Source organism: Mesoplodon densirostris, chromosome 5 (genome assembly GCF_025265405.1).
Source record: "Mesoplodon densirostris isolate mMesDen1 chromosome 5, mMesDen1 primary haplotype, whole genome shotgun sequence".
Lineage (NCBI taxonomy): Eukaryota > Metazoa > Chordata > Mammalia > Artiodactyla > Ziphiidae > Mesoplodon > Mesoplodon densirostris.
The window spans coordinates 119,652,732-119,674,014 of record NC_082665.1 but is presented as its reverse complement, the minus strand read 5'-3'; the positions used below and the strand labels follow the sequence as shown (position 1 = coordinate 119,674,014).

The window sequence follows — 21,283 nt, the reverse complement described above, 5'->3', positions numbered from 1 at the left end:
AAGCGGGGCCGGGGGCCGAAGAATAGGGAGCAGGTCCAAATTCCTTCCACAGGCCTTTTTTGATGAAAGCAAACTAGTATCTGAAAAGCTCTTAAGACCCCAAATAGAACAATTGTTATGCCTAAGTGGAAAAAGGAAAACCCTCCCAACTTTCCATTCTGTACAATGAGGTATTTCTTTCCCAGGAGACTGGCCTAAGCCACAACATGGCCAGGTTTCTTTATTGCAAGCATCCTGCCAGACAGCACCGCAAATGCCTGGGGCAAGTGTTGGGGAGGTGGGGGAACCCCGGAAAGTCCTCTTCACAGGGAGCCGGTAAGGCACTTTCTGGGTTGACAGCGAACTTGATCACTCTAGGATCACAAGCAAACTGACACATGAGCCGAGGGAACGCGGCAAGAGATCCTGTCCATCACCTCCGTCACCTCCCAGCACTCGCGAGGCTGCCAGTGAACCCGAGACCGCGTGGGCATCCCAGGTCGCCGTCACGTTCCCCCGCTGCGTAGGGCGCTCCGCGTCTCTGGGCGTCGCCGCCGAGCGCTGCACATCCCCAGGAGTCGTGCTGCCATTGGTGAGAGATCGCAGCGTGCGCTCTCCGATTCCAGTGAAAGTAGCCCAGGTGTGCGGGCTGTGAGCACGGGCTCCGGGCGCCCCCTCCTCCACTTCGGAACTGACGGCCAGCTCAGGACTGTCTTCGGTGGCTGCGAGAGGGCCAAAAAGGGGAGGGCCGGTCACTCCGGGCGTAGAGCTGGGCTGTGTCAGCCAGACGCTTCCCTACGCTTTCTCAGTGTTCTTATTTGAAACTGACAAGGTGAAAACCCAAAATGTGTGCTGTTCTTGCAAAGGCACCAGTGACTGAAACCTCAGGAAGCAGTGCAGGGGTCAGCGTTGCTGTTTAGGTGGCTTGGATTTATGTGAAGGTTTATTACTTAGTGAACAGGACTGATACGGTATTTCTGCTCGGTGATACATAATAAATAGTGTTTATGTCAGGGAAATTGGTGGTGGCAGCGGGAGAGGTGAACAGTGGGCAAAAGACTAACAACCCTGCTGGGGCTTTAGACCCGACAAGGCCTGGGAGGGAGGCCAGTATCACCTGAAAGGCTTTTACCTCCTGGTAGGACAAGCGATACATGACTGACACAACAACAGTAATCATTAGAGAAATGCAAATCAAAACTACAATGAGATATCATCTCACACCAGTCAGAATGGTCATCATCAAAAAATCTAGAAACAATAAATGCTGGAGAGGGTGTGGAGAAAAGGGAACACTCTTGCACTGCTGGTGGGAATGTGAATTGGTACAGCCACTATGGAGAACAGTATGGAGGTTCCTTAAAAAACTACAAATAGAACTACCATATGACCCAGCAATCCCACTACTGGGCATATACCCTGAGAAAACCATAATTCAAAAAGAGACATGTATCAAAATGTTCATTGCAGCTCTATTTACAATAGCCAACCTAAGTGTCCATCATCAGATGAATGGATAAAGAAGATGTGGCACATATATACAATGGAATATTACTCAGCCATAAAAAGAAACGAAATTGAAGTATTTGTAATGAGGTGGATAGACCTAGTCTGTCATACAGAGTGAAGTAAGTCAGAAAGAGAAAGACAAATACCATATGCTAACACATATATATGGAATTTAAGAAAAAGAAAATGTTATGAAGAACCTAGGGGTAAGACAGGAATAAAGACACAGACCTACTAGAGAATGGACTTGAGGATATGGGGAGGGTGAAGGGTAAGCTGTGACAAAGCGAGAAGAGTGGCATGGACATATATACACTACCAAACGTAAAATAGCTAGCTAGTGGGAAGCAGCTGCATAGCACAGGGAGATCAGCTCGGTGCTTTGTGACCACCTAGAGGGGTGGGATAGGGAGGGTGGGAGGGAGCGAGACGCAAGAGGGAAGAGATATGGGAACATATATATATGTATAACTGATTCACTTTGTTATAAAGCAGAAACTAACACACCATTGTAAAGCAATTATACTCCAATAAAGATGTAAAAAAAAGGCCTGTTGTTCTATACTGTCTGTCATTCTATAGTGTAGTTCTTCACCCTAGCACATCAGTGAGAAATAGCATTGTGGTCAGAGGTTACGGGGTGGGCTGGGTTTTTTTTTTTTTTTTTTTTTAATGTGTATGTTTTATTTCCTTGGTAGGGATGGAACAGGGACAGGTGACACATGAACAAGTATCCTTTTACTCCTTTCTTGGGTATATGTTTTATGCTATAAACTGAAAGAATCTTAGATTATTATATTATCAAATAAATCCTTCTTTTCAGAAATGATGGAAATGAGGTCCAATTCTTCTTGGCGTACATATCTGGATCTAATGAGACAAACAGTCTCTTTTCTGATTCTTATTCTTATTCCCAGATCAGTCTAGCCCTTGACGCCCCATGGACCTACCTTGGTGGAAAATGGATACAAAGCTGAGTGTAGGTTCTCTTCATGATAGGTTTGCATTAACTGACAGACAGGAATGGGGACAGAGACACACAGTGACCTGGGGCAGCACTGAGAAAGCCAGGACCCAGTCACGGATGTGATCTGACCCAGGCAGCAGGACTTAAGAGACCCACAGAAAGTCCACCAGGAGAGGCTGGAGAGTTGAGTGTACCCGAGCACAATCTCCCTGGCAAAGAGGACAGGGCTGGGACGGACAATGATGGTCGAGGCTCTGTTACACAAGACTTAGGCCAACAATGCTGTCAGGCTGACAGACTTAACACAGGGGAAAGTCATGCCCTGAAACAGAGGGGCTGCCTCTGAACCCAGAAAAAGGAATGAACCAAGAACTCTGAAAGCTGGACGGCAGAATCGGTCAGCTGTGGGCTCTTCAGAGGAAAAGGGAGAAAGCATTATGTTAACCCAGAGTGGGGTGGCTTCAGGAATGAGGCTGTTCCTTATCTGGTGCTTTAGAACCGAACCCCAAGGTCCACTCACACTGAGATCACATTTTCCACACCAATCAACTGTGCCCTGACTGCAGAGTGCAGGATACTGAAGAGACGGAAGAAGGAAAGGCTATGGGACATGAACTCCTGGTCTGGGATGGCAAAAATTCGGAGCGCCACAGGGGTAGGGTGGAAAGGATTCCTTGTGTTTAGGAGACAGATAGTGTGTTTTCCATTCACAGACATAAAAGAGCACAAATAGCCTCCACTCATACAGATGGTATTCTTTACGATAAAGCGTAGCGTATGCTTTTCCACGTCACATCAGTAGTGACAAATGTTAATTTTCCTCATCAATTAGGGTACTCATAGGGGGGAAAAGAGCTGCTATTATGAGTGGTGGAGAGGTAAGAATTTAAACCTATTATAAGCTTAAATGATAAGTTACTGCATTTTTGCTTTAGTCAGCATACAATTACATTGATAAGGCTGTTGAGAATTGTTTTTAAATATTTTCCAAAAACAGTATTAAAAAGAAACATCAAAGGAAAAGTTTTCTCAAACTGATAGATTGGACTTCATCAAAATTAAAAAATTTGTGCTGCAGATGACAACATCAAGGAAGTGAAAAAACCCACAGAATGGGGGAAAATGTCTGCAAATCATATCTCTAATAAAGGACGAGTATCCAGAATATATAAAAAACTCTTACAGTGCAATTAAAGAAAGACAAATAACCCAATTTAAAAGCCGTCAAAAGATCTAAATAGACTTTTCCAAAGAAGATATACAAATGGTCAATGAGCACATGAAAAGATGCTCACCATCATTAGTCAGCTGGGAAAACTGCAAACCAACACCACTTGAGACACCACTTCACACCCACTAAGATGGCTAGAATCAAAAAAGCTGGACAGACTTCCGGGTAAGATGGCGGAAGAGTAAGACGCGGAGATCACCTTCCTCCCCACGGATACACCAGAAATACAGCTACACGTGGAACAACTCCTACAGAACACCTACTGAACGCTGGCAGAAGACCCCAGACCTCCCAAAAGGCAAGAAACTCCCCACATACCTGGGTAGGGCAAAGCGGAGAGATTCCCGCACAGAGGATCGGTGCCGAGCGGCACTCACCAGCCCGAGAGGCTTGTCTGCTCGCCCGCCAGGGCGGGCGGCGCTGGAAGCTGAGGCTCGGGCTTCGGTCAGAGCGCAGGGAGAGGACTGGGGCTGGCGGCGAGAACTCAGCCTGAAGGGGGCTAATGTGCCACAGCTAGCCGGCAGGGAGTCCGGGAAAACTCTGGAGCTGCCGAAGAGGCAAGAGACTTTTTCTTCCCTCTTGGTTTCCTGGTGCGCGAGGAGAGGGGATTAAGAGCGCTGCTTAAAGGGGCTCCACAGACGGGCGCGAGTCACGACTGAAAGCGCAGAGCCCAGTGACGGGCGTGGGACGCTGGGGCTGCTGCTGCTGCCGCCGCCAAGAAGCCTGTGTGCGAGCGCAGGTCACTGTCCACACCGCCCTTCCGGGAGCCTGTGCAGCCCGCCACTGCCGGGGTCCCGGGATCCAGGGGTGGCTTCCCTGGGAGAACGCACGGCACGCCTCGGGCTGGTGCAACGTCACGCCGACCTCTGCCGCTGCAGGCTCGCCCCGCACTCCGTGCCCCTCCCTCCCGCCCGGCCTGAGTGAGCCAGAGTCCCCGAAGAGGCTGCTCCCTGTCCTGTCTGAGCGAAGAACAGACGCCCTCCGGCGACTACACGCAGAGGCGGGGCCAAATCCAAAGCTGAGACCCAGGAGCTGTGAGAACAAAGAAGAGAAAGGGAAACCTCTCCCAGCAGCCTCAGAAGCAGCGGATTAAAGCTCCACAATCAACTTGATGTACCCTGCATCTGTGGAATACATGAATAGACAACAAATCATCCCAAATTGAGGAGCCAGGAGTCAGTGCTGTGCCTCTGAGGTGGGAGAGCCAACTTCAGGACACTGGTCCACAAGAGACCTCCCAGCTCCACATAATATCAAACGGCGAAAATCTTCCAGAGATCTCCATCTCAACACCAGCACCCAGCTTCACTCAACGACCAGCAAGCTACAGTGCTGGACACCCTATGCCAAACAACTAGCAAGACAGGAACACAACGCCACCCATTAGCAGAGAGGCTGCCTAAAATCATAAAAAGTCCGCAGACACCCCAAAACACACCACCAGACATGGACCTGCCCACCAGAAAGACAAGATCCAGCCTCATCCACCAGAACACAGGCACTAGTACCCTCCACCAGGAAGCCTACACAACCCACTACACCAACCTTACCACTGGGGACAGACACCAAAAACAACGGGAACTACGAACCTGCAGCCTGCAAAAAGGAGACCCCAAACACAGTAACATAAGCAAAATGAGAAGACAGAAAAACACACAGCAGGAGAAGGAGCAAGATAAAAAACCACCAGACATAACAAATGAAGAGGTAATAGGCAGTCTACCTGAAAAAGAATTCAGAATAATGATGGTAAAGATGATCCAAGATTCTATTTCCAAGATCCAAAATCTTGGAAATAGAACAGACAAAATGCAAGAAACAGTTAACAAAGACCTAGAAGAACTAAAGATGAATCAAGCATCGATTAAAAACACAATAAATGAAATAAAAAATACTCTAGATGGGATCAATAGCAGAATAACTGAGGCAGAAGAACGGATAAGTGAGGTGGAAGATAAAATAGTGGAAATAACTGCTGCAGAGCAAAATAAAGAAAAAAGAATGAAAAGAACAGAGGACAGTCTCAGAGACCTCTGGGACAACATTAAACGCACCAACATTCGAATTATAGGGGTTCCAGAAGAAGAAGAGAAAAAGAAAGGGACTGAGAAAATATTTGAAGAGATTATAGTTGAAAACTTCCCTAATATGGGAAAGGAAATAGTTAATCAAGTCCAGGAGGCACAGAGAGTCCCATACACAATAAATCCAAGGAGAAATACGCCAAGACACATATTAATCAAACTGTCAAAAATTAAACACAAAGAAATCATATTAAAAGCAGCAAGGCAAAAACAACAAATAACACACAAGGGAATCCCCATCAGGATAACAGCTGATCTCTCAGCAGAAACTCTACAAGCCAGAAGGGAGTGGCAGGACATAATTAAAATGATGAAAGAGAAAAACCTGCAACCAAGATTACTCTACTCAGCAAGGATCTCATTCAGATTTGATGGAGAAATTAAAACGTTTACAGACAAGCAAAAGCTCACAGAGTTCAGCACCACCAAACCAGCTTTACAACAAATGCTAAAGGAACTTCTCTAGGCAAGAAACACAACAGAAGGAAAAGACCTACAATAACGAACCCAAAACAATTAAGAAAATGGGAATAGGAACATACATATCGATAATTACCTTAAATGTAAATGGACTAAATGCTCCCACCAAAAGACACAGATTGGCTGAATGGATACAAAAACAAGACCCATATATATTCTGTCTACAAGAGACCCACTTCACACCTAGAGACACATACAGACTGAAAGTAAGGGGATGGAAAAAGATATTCCATGCAAATGGAAACCAAAAGAAAGCTGGAGTACCAATTCTCATATCAGACAAAATAGACTTTTAAATAAAGACTACTAGAAGAGACAAAGAAGGACACTACATAATGATCAAGGGATCGATCCAAGAAGAAGATATAACAATTGTAAATATTTATGCACCCAACATAGGAGCACCTCAATACATAAGGCAAACACTAACAGCCATAAAAGGAGAAATCGACAGTAACACAATCATAGTAGGGGACTTTAACACCCCACTTTCACCAATGGACAGATCATCCAAAATGAAAATAAATAAGGAAACACAAGCTTTAAATGATACATTAAACAAGATGGACTTAATTGATATTTATAGGACATTCCATCCAAAAACAACAGAATACACATTTTTCTCAAGTGCTCATGGAACATTCTCCAGGATAGATCATATCTTGGGTCACAAATCAAGCCTTGGTAAATTTAAGAAAATTGAAATTGTATCAAGTATCTTTTCAGACCACAATGCTATGAGACTAGATATCAATTACAGGAAAAAAGCTGTAACAAATACAAACACATGGAGGCTAAACAATACACTACTTAATAACGAAGTGATCACTGAAGAAATCAAAGAGGAAATTAAAAAATACCTAGAAACAAATGACAATGGAGACACAATGACCCAAAACCTATGGGATGCAGCAAAAGCAGTTCTAAGAGGGAAGTTTATAGCAATACAATCCCTGGGCCTCCCTGGTGGCGCAGTGGTTGAGAGTCCGCCTGCCGATGCAGGGGATACGGGTTCGTGCCCCGGTCTGGGAGGATCCCATGTGCCGCGGAGCGGCTGGGCCCGTGAGCCATGGCCGCTGGGCCTGCGCATCCGGAGCCTGTGCTCCGCAACGGGGGAGGCCACAACAGTGAGAGGCCCGCATACCGCAAAAAGAAAAAAAAAAAAAAAAAAAAAAAAAAGAAAAAAATACAATCCCACCTTAAGAAACAGGAAACATCTCGAATAAACAACCTAACCTTGCACCTAAAGCAATTAGAGAAAGAACAAAAACTCCCAAAGTTAGCAGAAGGAAAGAAATCATAAAAATCAGATCAGAAATAAATGAAAAAGAAATGAAGGAAACGATAGCAAAGATCAATAAAACTAAAAGCTGGTTCTTTGAGAAGATAAACAAAATTGATAAACCATTAGCCAGACTCATCAAGAAAAAAAGGGAGAAGACTGAAATCAATAGAATTAGAAATGAAAAAGGAGAAGTCACAACTGACACTGCAGAAATACAAAAGATCATGAGAGATTACTACAAGCAACTCTATGCCAATAAAACGGACAACCTGGAAGAAATGGACAAATTCTTAGAAATGCACAACCTTCCAAGACTGAATCAGGAAGAAACAGAAAATATGAACAGACCAATCACAAGCACTGAAATTGAAACTGTGATAAAAAATCTTCCAACAAACAAAAGCCCAGGACCAGATGGCTTCACAGGTGAATTCTATCAAACATTTAGAGAAGAGCTAACACCTATCCTTCTCAAACTCTTCCAAAATATAGCAGAGGGGGGAACACTCCCAAACTCATTCTACGAGACCACCATCACCTTGATACCAAAACCAGACAAGGATGTCACAAAGAAAGAAAACTACAGGCCAATATCACTGATGAACATAGATGCAAAAATCCTCAACAAAATACTAGCAAACAGAATCCAACAGCACATTAAAAGGATCATACACCATGATCAAGTGGGGTTTATTCCAGGAATGCAAGGATTCTTCAATATACGCAAATCAATCAACGTGATACGCCATATTAACAAATTGAAGGAGAAAAACCATATGATCATCTCATTAGATGCAGAGAAAGCTTTCGACAAAATTCAACACCCATTTATGATAAAAACCCTGCAGAAAGTAGGCATAGAGGGAACTTTCCTCAACATAATAAAGGCCATATATGACAAACCCACAGCCAGCATCATCTTCAATGGTGAAAAACTGAAACCATTTCCACTAAGATCAGGAACAAGACAAGGTTGCCCACTCTCACCACTCTTATTCAACCTAGTTTTGGAAGTTTTAGCCACAGCAATCAGAGAAGAAAAGGAAATAAAAGGAATCCAAATCGGAAAAGAAGAAGTAAAGCTGTCACTGTTTGCAGATGACATGATACTATACATAGAGAATCCTAAAGATGCTACCAGAAAACTACTAGAGCTAATCAATAAATTTGGTAAAGTTGCAGGATACAAAATTAATGCACAGAAATCTCTGGCATTCCTATATACTAATGATGAAAAATCTGAAAGTGAAATCAAGGAAACACTCCCATTTACCATTGCAACAAAAAGAATAAAATATCTAGGAATAAACCTACCTAAGGAGACAAAAGACCTGTATGCAGAAAATTATAAGACACTGATGAAAGAAATTAAAGATGATACAAATAGATGGAGAGATGTACCATGTTCTTGGATTGGAAGAATCAACATTGTGAAAATGACTCTACTACCCAAAGCAATCTACAGATTCAATGCAATCCCTATCAAACTACCACTGGCATTTTTCACAGAACTAGAGCAAAAAATTTCACAATTTGTATGGAAACACAAAAGACCCCGAATAGCCAAAGCAATCTTGAGAACGAAAAATGGAGCTGGAGGAATCAGGCTCCCTGACTTCAGACTATACTACAAAGCTACAGTAATCAAGACAGTATGGTACTGGCACAAAAACAGAAAGATAGATCAATGGAACAGGATAGAAAGCCCAGAGATAAACCCACGGACATATGGTCACCTTATCTTTGATAAAGGAGGCAGGAATGTACAGTGGAGAAAGGACAGTCTCTTCAATAAGTGGTGCTGGGAAAACTGGACAGGGACATGTAAAAGTATGAGATTAGATCACTCCCTAACACCATACACAAAAATAAGCTCAAAATGGATTAAAGACCTAAATGTAAGGCCAGAAACTCTCAAACTCTTAGAGGAAAACATAGGCAGAACACTCTATGACATAAATCACAGCAAGATCCTTTTTGACCCACCTCCTAGAGAAATGGAAATAAAGACAAAAATAAACACATGGGACCTAATGAAACTTAAAAGCTTTTGCACAGCAAAGGAAACCATAAACAAGACCAAAAGACAACCCTCAGAATGGGAGAAAATATTTGCAAATGAAGCAACTGACAAAGGATTAATCTCCAAAATTTATAAGCAGCTCAGGCAGCTCAATAACAAAAAAACAAACAACCCAATCCAAAAATGGGCAGAAGAGCTAAGCAGACATTTCTCCACAGAAGATATACAGACTGCCAACAAACACATGAAAGGATGCTCAACATCTTTACTCATTAGAGAAATGCAAATCAAAACTACAATGAGATATCATCTCACACCAGTCAGAATGGCCATCATCAAAAAATCTAGAAACAATAAATGCTGGAGAGGGTGTGGAAAAAAGGGAACACTCTTGCACTGCTGGTGGGAATGTGAATTGGTACAGCCACTATGGAGAACGGTATGGAGGTTCCTTAAAAAACTACAAATACAACTACCATATGACCCAGCAATCCCACTACTGGGCATATACCCTGAGAAAACCATAATTCAAAAAGAGACATGTACCAAAATGTTCATAGCAGCCCTATTTACAATAGCCCAGAGATGGAAACAACCTAAGTGTCCATCATTGGATGAATGGGTAAAGAAGATGTGGCACATATATACAATGGAATATTACTCAGCCATAAAAAGAAATGAAATTGAGCTATTTGTAATGAGGTGGATGGACCTAGAGTCTGTCATACAGAGTGAAGTAAGTCAGAAAGAGAAAGACAAATACTGTATGCTGACACATATATATGGAATTTAAGAAAAAAAAATGTCATGAAGAACATAGGGGTAAGACAGGAATAAAGACACAGACCTACTAGAGAATGGACTTGAGGATATGGGGAGGGGGAAGGGTAAGCTGTGACAAAGTGAAAGAGCGGTATGGACATATATACACTACCAAACGTAAGGTAGATAGCTAGTGGGAAGCAGCCGCATAGCACAGGGAGATCAGCTCGGTACTTTGTGACCGCCTGGAGGGGTGGGATAGGGAGGGTGGGAGGGAGGCGCAAAAGGGAGGGGATATGGGAACATATGTATATGTATAACTGATTTAATTTGTTATAAAGCAAAAAAAAAAAAAAGCTGGACAATAACAAGTGGTGGTAAAGGTGTTAAGAAACTGGAACCCTCGTACTTTGCTGGTGGGAATATAAAACAGTGCAGTCACTCTGGAAAACAGTTTGGCAGTTCCTCAAAGGTCAGAAATAGAGCTACCATATAACCTGGCAATTCCAAGGGCACACAAAAATTTGTACTTGAATGTTCTCAACAGTACTATTCATAATAGCCAGAAGGTGGGAACAATCCACCCATCCAATAATGGATAAAAGCATTAACAAAATGTGGCGCATCCATATGATGGAATAGTATTTGGCTATACAAAGGAACGAAGCACTGAGATGCTGCAATGTGGATGAACCTTGAAAACATGATGCTAAGTGAAAAATACAAAAGGCCACATACTGGATGCTTCCATGTATAAGAAATGACTAGAAGAGGCAAGTCCCTAGAGACAAAAAGTAAATTAGTGGATGTGAGAGGCTGGGAATAGCAGAGAATGGGGAGAGACTGCTGATGAGCTCAGAGTTTTTTTGGGGTGATGAAAACGTTCTGGCATTAGATAGTTGTGATGGTTGCCCAACTTTGTGAATATACTGAAACCCACTGAACTGTACACTTTTAAGTGGGTGAATTGTATAGAATGTGAATTATATCTCAATAAAGCTGTTTAAAAGGCGGGGAAAGGAGAATTTCTCTCCATGAAAGCCCAGACCTGGGGTGAACAACCACTCACGAGAAGCTGATACTTTCACCTTCCAGAAGCTGTGTGATTGGGGCAGGCATGGGGGTATGGCGGGGGGGGGGGGGCGCTATATGGGGTGGAAGGACACGGCAGAGAAGTCCCCGAGCTGTGCGTGGGAGGGGCACGTGGCCACAGCAGCATCTTGGAGATGGAACAGAAAAACGGGGGGATATACAGGGATATCGGTATCAACCAGCTAGAGGGATGGCCTGGGAATAATGAGGGGCCCACAGAGCTATTTCATCAATGTGGCAGATGATTGCAGCCCAGGCACCCCTCCACCGTCTGCAGGGTGCGGTTTCATGAACGGAGACTCACTGGAGCGCTCCCCGCGTGGTGCCCAGAAGCCCAGGCTTTCTGAGGAGGATGAAGACAACGACTCGGTGGCCGGTTCAGAATAGCTCCTCTCACCAGGCGCTGGGTCACTTCCTCGAGACTGTGGGGCGGAGGCTGAAAACCGGGTCAAAACCGAAGCGTTCACAACCTCAGGATGGGAAGTGGAGCTTCCGGTCGCATCTGCGAACGGCTCGCTGTCGGTCAAGAACAAGCGAGCGGTGCTCTCTCCACCTCTTGCCGGCGGGACTGACCGAGACACAGTCGCTGTCTGAGACACGGGGCTGCCACTCCCCGCACCAGAGCTGCTGGCGAGTTGGTGTCCTCTGGAGGCTGAAAGGTGTCAGAGAGTAAAGGCCATCACATGGATGCAAGAGAGATCCCTCCACAACCGAGACGCAAGTCTTCCCTAGGAGAAGGTGCCCTTTGCAAGGACCTTGTATAGTATTTACTATACGTGTAACCTGACGTGCATTTTCAGGTTCTAAATAATCATTTCAAAACTCTCCAGTAGGGCTTCCTTGGTGGCGCAGTGGTTAAGAGTCCGCCTGCCCATGCAGGGGACACGGGTTCGTGCCCCGGTCCGGGAAGATCCCACATGCCGTGGAGCGGCTGAGCCACTGAGCCTGCGCGTCCGGAGCCTGTGCTCCGCAACGGGAGAGGCCACAACAGTGAGAGGCCCGCGTACCGCAAAAAACAAACAAAAAAACCAAAAAACCTCTTCAGTGTCAGTAAGAGATCAATACTAAAGATAAAAATTGGTGAAGACGGGAGCTTTTAAACAGTATGTGCAAAGCAGAGTAACTTATAGGCCTGAGTGTTTTATTCTCTTTCCCCAAAAACATGGGGTGGTATGAGCCAGTGAGTATGCTGTTACGTCCATCAAATACAATGTGCCCAAATACTGTGCTTAGAGCATTTTTCTAAGACAGTTCTATTATTAATAAAACTATTTTTGGGGACTTCCCTGGTGGTCCAGCAGTTAAGACTCCGTGCTCCCAGTGCAGGGGGCCTGGGTTCCATCCCTGGTCAGGGAACTAGATCCCGCACGCCGCAACTAAAAAGATCCCGCACACCACAACGAAGATCTCACATGCTGCAACTAAGACCCAGTGCAGCCAAATAAATAAATAGATTTATTTTTTTTTAAAAGATTATTCTAATTTTGAAGTATAGCAAACAAAAAATCAACTATAGGGGGTACACTAAAACCATGAATTTAGGGAGTATGTTTATATCTGCACATTTTCTTTGTAAAGATGACCTGTACAGAAGATAACTGATGCTAGCTTTAAAGAGCGGGCCAGCTCTCAGTTTGAAGATGATGCTGTAGAGTGACAAGATGCACCAGCAGTGGGACCTCAAGGCGGGGGTCTCAACTCTGTGGTGAGTGAGCTGAAGACCACACACTCACTACTTAAACCTGCTGAGCCTCAGTTTCCTCATCTACAAGAACGCAGGAGGAATGACGCCTGTTTGACTAATTTCACAACATTGTCATGAGGATGAAAATCCAAATGAGATAATGTGGTATACCAGATAAAGGAGATGGTATTATCCAAGAACACAGTGGTTTTTTTTTTTTAAAGGTTGCAAATGGTCTTAAAGTGATTCCTTGAGAAAATGCAACAATTTTAAAAATGTCCATAATAAATCAAATAAAGATCGAAGACTTACTTGGGGAATCATTTTGCCAAAGTTCCCCTGAGACCTTGGAGGACGTAAGGCCAACTCCATTTTCTGTGGATGGCTTAGTGAGTGCCCCATCCCCTGCGCTCCTGATTACTCCACTGTTTCTTCTCCACCCTGCCTCAGAGGGTGAAGAATGGACTGATGCTGAAGTTGTGGTCATTTCAGAGTCCTCAGGGAAATGCTCTGTCCCATTTAGAGGTCCTGGACTGATGGCTAAAGACTGGAGCATCCTTGGGACACCGTCGGGGAACATGGTAGCAACATGGACACTCTTTGTCCCACTGACCGAGGGGCTGTGGACAGCAGTGGAGTCGTTTAAATCCTCCGTACTTCCAGAAGCTAAAATGGAAGAAAATATGCTTCAAGATTAGTTGGGGTGTATCTGGATACAAATGATGTTAATTACGTTTCGGTAGATGAATATAGATAAGGTGGATCTAATAGATAAACACACATAACACACTCATCCGCCCTCTCCTCACAGAGCTAAGTGGAGAAGCATGAGGTCCTTCACCGAGCACAATAAAAGCTTCAGATCAAGCTAAGAGGTAGACAGGAGAAAGCCTCTAGACATGATTTGCATTTGTCTTTATAGACGAAGCTAAAAACTTTTGCTCTTGAATCCCACTTTATTACTTACACAGGGCAGACCATTGTAACAAGGTGCAGGATTTGTTTTCGTTTGTTTCAGCAGTGTAACCCTTTTGTTCAAATGCTATTATAGATTAAAACCCACACATATGGGCTCCCCTGGTGGCACAGTGGTTGAGAATCCGCCTGCCAATGCAGGGGACACGGGTTCGAGCCCTGGTCCGGGAAGATCCCACATGCTGCAGAGCAACTAAGCCCGTGCGCCACAACTACTGAGCCTGCGCTCTAGAGCTCGCGAGCCACAACTACTGAGCCTGCATGTCATGACTACTGAAGCCCGTGTGCCTAAAGCCCGTGCTCCGCAACAAGAGAAGCCACCGCAATGAGAAGCCTGTGCGCGGCAACGAAGAGTAGCCCCCACTCATTGCAACTAGAGAAAGCCCACAGCAAGAAGGCCCAATGCAGCCAAATATAAATAAATAAAATAAATTAAAAAAACAAACCCATACATAAAAATGAATCAAAGTGGGTGCCTTGCAGGGGGCCCAGTCACCACTTAGGAGGCCTAGGGCTCTGCAGACCACAGTCAGAACAATGCTGGCCTAGAATAGTAATTCCCAGCCTTGCCACCATCAAGTGTTCTTTATTATTCCCCACCTCATGGCCATAGTAAACCTTATGTTTTGAAAGACTATTAACTGAGCTGCATTTATTAAGTAACGGAGCTTCTAATCAGCAGGAGATACTGATTGTTACCCACTGATTTGATTTAATTCCATCCAAAAGCAACAGGCTCCATTACTACAGTTAGCTCATTAGGCTTGGGAGACCAGCTCTCGAGCTCACATACTACTCCAGGAGGTCAAGGACTCCAGGTTGAGAACAGCTTTTCTGATGAAATGGATGGCAGACACTAGATCAATTGTCAAGAACCTCAAGAACTGACTTATACACCACTGGTCAAAACGTGCAGTGTGCTCTGCAGAAGTACTGTGGCTTGCTGGTGGTTCCCTTTCACAAGGAACTTTCCAGAGGACACCCTGAGAAATGCCCTCCAGAAGGGCTCCTTGAAATCTTCATTCCAAACAGGAATAAACTGCAGGAAATCTTGGTGAGTGGGCAAGATCCAAAGGTAAGAAGGAAGAGTGCTTTTTTTTCTTTTTAAGCCAAAATTTTTTAAAAAGTACTCTCTATACCTATATAACGAAAGGCTTCAAATTGTTAATTATGGCTCAGGAAAGGAAAAAAGAAAGTTCTCATTATAAATGGTTCCCTGAAGATGAGTCCAATGTGCAGTCATGACCAAAAGCACAAATAAATATCAAATATATACATATAGGGAGAGCACAGGAAACAGAAAGGTTCCTTTCACTTTTGTACAAAACCATAGAACCAGGTATACCTAGAACATAGGCCGCAGGTCTGGTCACTGGACCTTCATGGAGACAAGGAAGATGCAGGCAATCCATAAAACTAGTAATTAAAACATGGGAATATAAAGACCTGGGCACAAAAATAGTTTCATCCTATAGCCATACCTACTTAAAAACAAAAACAAATGGACCTGGGGTTTTTGAGCACAAGCCACCCATTCTCCTTGCTTGACCCTGCGATAAACCTTTCTCTGCTCCAAACAAACAAACAAACAAACAAACAAAAAAGGCTCAGTATAAAAAAAGGAAAGCACAACACAGACATGCCCCAAATCCTCACTCGCCCACTTAGCTTCTCAGGCCTAACTTCATTAGAGTCACCATCTATATCCACCAATTACAGCCTCATCAGATTGCTGAGTGCTCTTTCAAAACACTTTTACTCCCAGTAAGTTACATTATTTCATGAATTCAATGCACAGTGAGGTTTTATTGGACTCGGCATGAATACCTGTCCAGCAAAGCAATGGCCTCAGAAATACAATTGTAAAAGTTACAACTGCTGGAAGTCACAAAAGGAAAATGGCTAGGTTTTCCCTGACCCTGAGGGCTCTGTGGAACACTGCTTCACCATCTCATTATCATCAGTATTAAAAGCTCTGCCTTTTACTAACCACTTACGATGTGCCACTACTTCATGTACACCTCCATATATTGTGTCAAGTAAGTACTTTATAATCTTGTTGCATCCTCACAGTAAAGCTACGAAGCAGTGTGAATACTTCTGTAGAGCTGGTGCTTCTTAATAAAAGGAGAAAATGCTTGGTCAAACTAACCTACAGTCACCACTTATGTTACTAAATGAGCACCTGCTAAATACATCTAGGGTGAAATGTACCATGTTTCTAATCAGCAGACCAGCACTATTGATTATTTAATAATTGCCTTTCCTTGCTCATTTTCTACCCTTGAAGCAGCCATTCAAAAATGGGAAGACCATCCATTTGGGAGCAGAAAAAAGCCTAAATTCCCTAATCTTTATAATAGGAGGTGAAAAGAATGCCTACTCCTCTGAGAAAACTATATGGGTCACTTTCCCATCACAACACAACATACTGGAGCCTCAGGCATGCATCACGGTGCTCACCCTTGGCTTGGCTGCTATCCAGAACTTGCCAAAAATCTGGCAGGAGCGGCTGATATTTGGGAAAGATATGCTAAATCTACAACCTTCTGAGTTATTTATATCCTCTTCCTTTACAAAGTGAAATCACCAGGAAGCAATTTACCTGGACCACATTAGCTCAGCTACCCAAAGAAACACTTGCATGAGTTGAGATCCATTATTACACCCTCAGCTCCTATTGAGAATCGACAGAAAATATCAACTTTTAAAGAACATCAGCACAGTTTCCACAAAACAGCAATTGAAGGCATTTTCTGTTATGAGCCTCAACATTCCTTATAAATATTCCTCTTAGAATGTACTGCCCCCAAAACACTGAAGCCTATGGGTGAAATTATATACTTACTTTATCTGACAATAATATCATGCCTCACCCGGTTTCCCTTTGTGCCCTGGCTTCCAGGAAGCTCAGTACTAAATTCAGTGCTCAATTGTAGCCATTTTCACATAATTCAATATACACATATCTCTTTTTGCCTTTAAAAGAGAACTTTTTCCCCTATTAGTTGCTTTGCTTACTTTCCCCCTAATTATCAAATAGTACATGGTCATTATAGAAAATATAAAAAGTACAGAAGGAAAAAAAGCAACAAAAGATCTAAAGCAGCAAGGAAAATAATTTCAAACAGCTTCCGATCTCTTTTTTAAAAATCTGAGTTAGCTGTCTGGGATTTTACCTGCTTTAACACATACATTTATTAGCACGCAATTTATTTTTGGAAGCAGGTAACCCCTGAGTACCTGAGCTTCAGAAGAGGTTGTGCTGTGTGTATGTTTCTATGTAGCAGAATGAGAAGTGAAAGGAGTCACCGAATACAAAGGCTGATGTGTTTGGAATAACAGATGCTGGAACTAGAAAGGATCTTTAGGATCAACTGATCTAATCCCTTCATGTTTCAAATAAGGACTCCCATCCTCCCCAGGCCAGGCTCCTGGTTGGAATCCTAGCGCTCACCTAGTGAGGAGCATCACTCATCTGACTGGTCCAAGTGCCACGACTTTCAATGGGTCACCTTTACTAGTGGACAGAGCAGCCAAGTGTCACAAAGCACACGCCCCTACCCCATTCCCTCTTGGCTTCGATTCCCTACAGAGAGGCCAGTTGTGCTGGGTGACTCCCGGTCTGCCTCGGGCAAGTCCTGCTGGCTTTCTCAGCACTCTTGCCTGCATGCCTAGCGCTCCTAGATCCTGTGCTCAGAAAATCTAAATCTCAAGATTTGGATTTTAGAGGAGGTAGGAGGTACACCAGAGCTCTGGTTAGCAGGATAGCAGGAACCAGCCCAGCATTAAAAATAAAGCAGAGGGGCTTCCCTGGTGGCGCAGTGGTTGAGAGTCCGCCTGCCAATGCAGGACACACGGGTTCGAGCCCTGGCCTGGGAAGATCCCACATGCCGCGGAGCAGCTGGCCCCGTGAGCCACAATTACTGAGCCTGCGCGTCTGGAGCCTGTGCTCCGCAACAAGAGAGGCCACGATAGTGAGAGGCCCACGCACCATGATGAGGAGTGGCCCCCACTTGCCACAACTAGAGAAAGCCCTCGCATAGAAACGAAGACCCAACACAGCCATAAATAAATAAATAAAATTAAAAAAATAAATAAATAAAGCAGAGTTTCGTTTCCCATGTGGCTTCGGATCCTCATTCATGTCCCCTCTGCATCCCTACAGGGAGGAGAGCAGGGGCTGTCAGGCTAGATCCAGACAGTCCTGGATGCCTGGCTATCCCTTCATTTAACAGCACACAAAGCCCCCTCCAGTATCTAAGAGGGAGGTGGGACCCTACCTAGCACAGAACATCCAGTTCACTAAGAAGAAATAGAAATGCTCAGTGAAACTCAAGGAAGAGGAACGATATGGTAGAACTCTTCAAAAATTAAAAGTATAAGGTTCTAAAAGAATAAATGCTCAAGGAATTGGAGGGCTAATTATTTTTTTAATGTTAAAAAGTATAGGTGACTACAGAGTCAAGGCCAGTAGCTGGAAACATAGGCTGATTTTCAAATATACCACAGTATATATACCACAGTAGTGGGTTGAATTTAAAGTATAAATATTAAATGACCCTGACCAGAATCAAGTTTAGCTTCCTAGAAAATGCTTCCTTTCCACCATTGCATAAAGTTGGTTGTAAACCACTGAACCACAGAACTTTGAAGCTGGAAAGGATCATAGCTTTTATCCTATCTAACCAATGTTTAAGAATAATCTTAAAAACCAATCTCCTAAAAATATGAATCATAAATTATATATATACCCAGTCAGCAGGAAACTGTATGCAGAGTATATGGAAGGGGAATGGGCTGCTTTAAATAGGCATTCCAGAAAGGACCTCTGGGTTCTGTTTTTGCTTTGATGACATAAACCTGAACCCCAGTCTTGTAAAGTACTTCTAAAAACCTCTGACCTATGAAAATTTTGAAGTGGCAATTTCTGAAGCCACCTATTTCCCAAGAATATTTCCAACCCTCTCTGTCCTGCTCCCTATGGCATGGAGATGAAAATACAAGAAGCACGCACGGGCTCGGTATAAAACCTTGGAAAAGAGAAACAGTGGGTAGAGTTTCCAACATTGGCCTGTGGCTGGATGAACCCTGTGATATTCAGGTACATGCTCATCCCCTTACTCATCAACTGTACCTCATTGTGGGGCAGTGGAACCTAAGAGAAGTAATAAACACAATCTGTGTCTTCAAGCGGATTACAGTCTATCTGGGTAGAAGGCATCAGATAAGCTGGTGTGACAAGGTACATGGCACAGAGGCTCAGAGGGTTGACAAAAGGCTCAGTGGAGATGGAAGGCCTGCGCAGAGACGTAACTGATGACTAGGGGTTGGAACGCAGAGAGGCCAGTGCTCCACTGCTGCAGTCTTGCAAACACCTGCCTGTATAGTTTTTTTGAAATGATGCCCAGAAAAATGTCTATCTATGTTATCTTTGCCATTGAAAGAAACACTTTTGCAATAATGAAGAAATACCAATATAACTCCTCATCAAGTGAAACAATGTTCACCATTTCATTCACCCCAGAACGTGGCCCCTTGTGCAAGACCACATACCAGCCGTACTCAGTCTTTGTTATGTGTGTATGTGTGAGGAGATGGGAAAAGCAGGGGTTGGTGGACGGAAAGGCCTAGAGCAGCCACCAGACCAACTATTATTTTCCTCCTTATACAGTTAAAGAAAATACATTTTAAACATGAACTTCAACACTGAGATAAATTGGGCAGGTTGTACTTTGAACCAATATTTGGCATTGGTGCTTAAAGTCTTTTCCCCTTAGCCCCTGTGATGAGCATGGAACTAGCTGGCTATCCGGGGCTATTTAGTTCTATTCTGAATGACTTCAGAGGGTGCAACTGGGATAGCAGTACTCACATGCGGCCTGGTCTGAAGGAGGGAAGTAAGCCAGTGTCCTGGAAAGAGGCAGCCAGGAGAGCTCTGGTCCTGAGGAATTTCTCTGCCTGGGGAGTGTGGTCTCTTCTCCCCCCTCCACAGCAGGAAGAGAAGACTGGGTCAAAACTGAAGTGGCAGCCACTTGGGTGTGCACAGTCACTTCTTCAGGGAGCCCCTGCCCCCTTGCCGGGGAACCCCAGGATGTTCCACTTTCCGTGTGAGAAGGGGCGGTTCTTCCTTCTGACCCTGAACTGCTGGACGGCGGGCGACGCCTTCCCAAGGCTGAAAGCAGACAGCAACAATTAAAATTCCACCAACAGACTTCCAAATGTCTGAACAATCTTTGAGTGGGCTCACCTCTGACCTCTATAAAATAGACACGAGAAGAAATTAGGAGCCATTGTTCATTCTATGAAAAATCTCTGAAGGAGAGACCACAAACCAAGACAAAGACTGTTTTCAGATCTCACAAACAAAGATTCTGCATTTTGTGGTAAAATTATCAGCAAAGGGGTACAATGAAGCCAAGTATCAGACGATAAAGAACCAGAGGTTGGCTTCTGATCATCATGACTCATTACTCACATTCCACAAAGTTGGTCCCAGAATTTACTTGAATTTAACATAAACAAAATTTCCACTATCTGGATGACCAACAAACCCAGGCTGCATCACGTGCAGTTTCTAAGCTCTATATCCACCATTCACGAATGGAACTTAAAATACTGTCCTCTGTACTCTTTACAGAATTGAGTCCCCCAACCAGACGTCCCATCACTAGGGTGTGAAACCATGGGGTCATCTTTGATGGCTTCAGCCTCTACTTTTAGGCCATCACATCACCAAGCTGTATCGATTTTATCAAGTCTTTACCAATCCCTTCCTCTCCAGCCCTGAGGCCAGCAGGCCACATGTTAGCACGTGGTATCTGGATCTCTGTGTCTGCCTGGGTGGTCCCCTGGACTCCAGGTTCCTTCTGCCCCATCTCTCACCCCAGACATCTTATACCCACGTGCCAAGTGAACCCTGCCCAAATTCACTTTAGTCATGTCACTGCCTGTTCGAAAACCTCCAGTGACTTTTCCCACCACACCGAATCAAAACTGCTTGGTTTTCAAAGTCCTCAGTAATTGTGCCTAACCCCACCCACATGACTGTCTTACCCGCAGCTCTGTGTGTGACTTATGTCCGCCCCGAGGGAGGCTGCTGGCCTTGCCACCCACGAAGAGGCCACACTTCTCTTCCTTCCTCTGTAACTTTGCTCAATATGGTCCAGGCATCCCACTCCTCAGCCATCCTTCCCACCAATACAGGCTTAG

At 44.2% G+C, this 21,283-nt stretch overlaps 1 protein-coding gene across 3 annotated transcripts in view; it reads right to left on the bottom strand.

Moving 5' to 3' along the window:
- The window catches only part of HEG1 (heart development protein with EGF like domains 1), a 91,521-nt gene that overhangs the window by 44,003 nt on the left and 26,235 nt on the right, over window positions 1-21,283 (bottom strand). For 2 of the 3 annotated variants that reach the window (XM_060099415.1, XM_060099416.1), the window contains exons 3-6: window positions 19,947-20,246; window positions 13,409-13,762; window positions 11,717-12,064; window positions 417-701 (exon numbers count right to left, since the gene is read on the bottom strand). In XM_060099415.1, the coding sequence (XP_059955398.1) occupies window positions 417-701; window positions 11,717-12,064; window positions 13,409-13,762; window positions 19,947-20,246 (1,287 nt within the window). The remainder of the gene's footprint in view (window positions 1-416; window positions 702-11,716; window positions 12,065-13,408; window positions 13,763-19,946; window positions 20,247-21,283) is intronic. The other variant, XM_060099418.1, reaches the window with a different exon arrangement.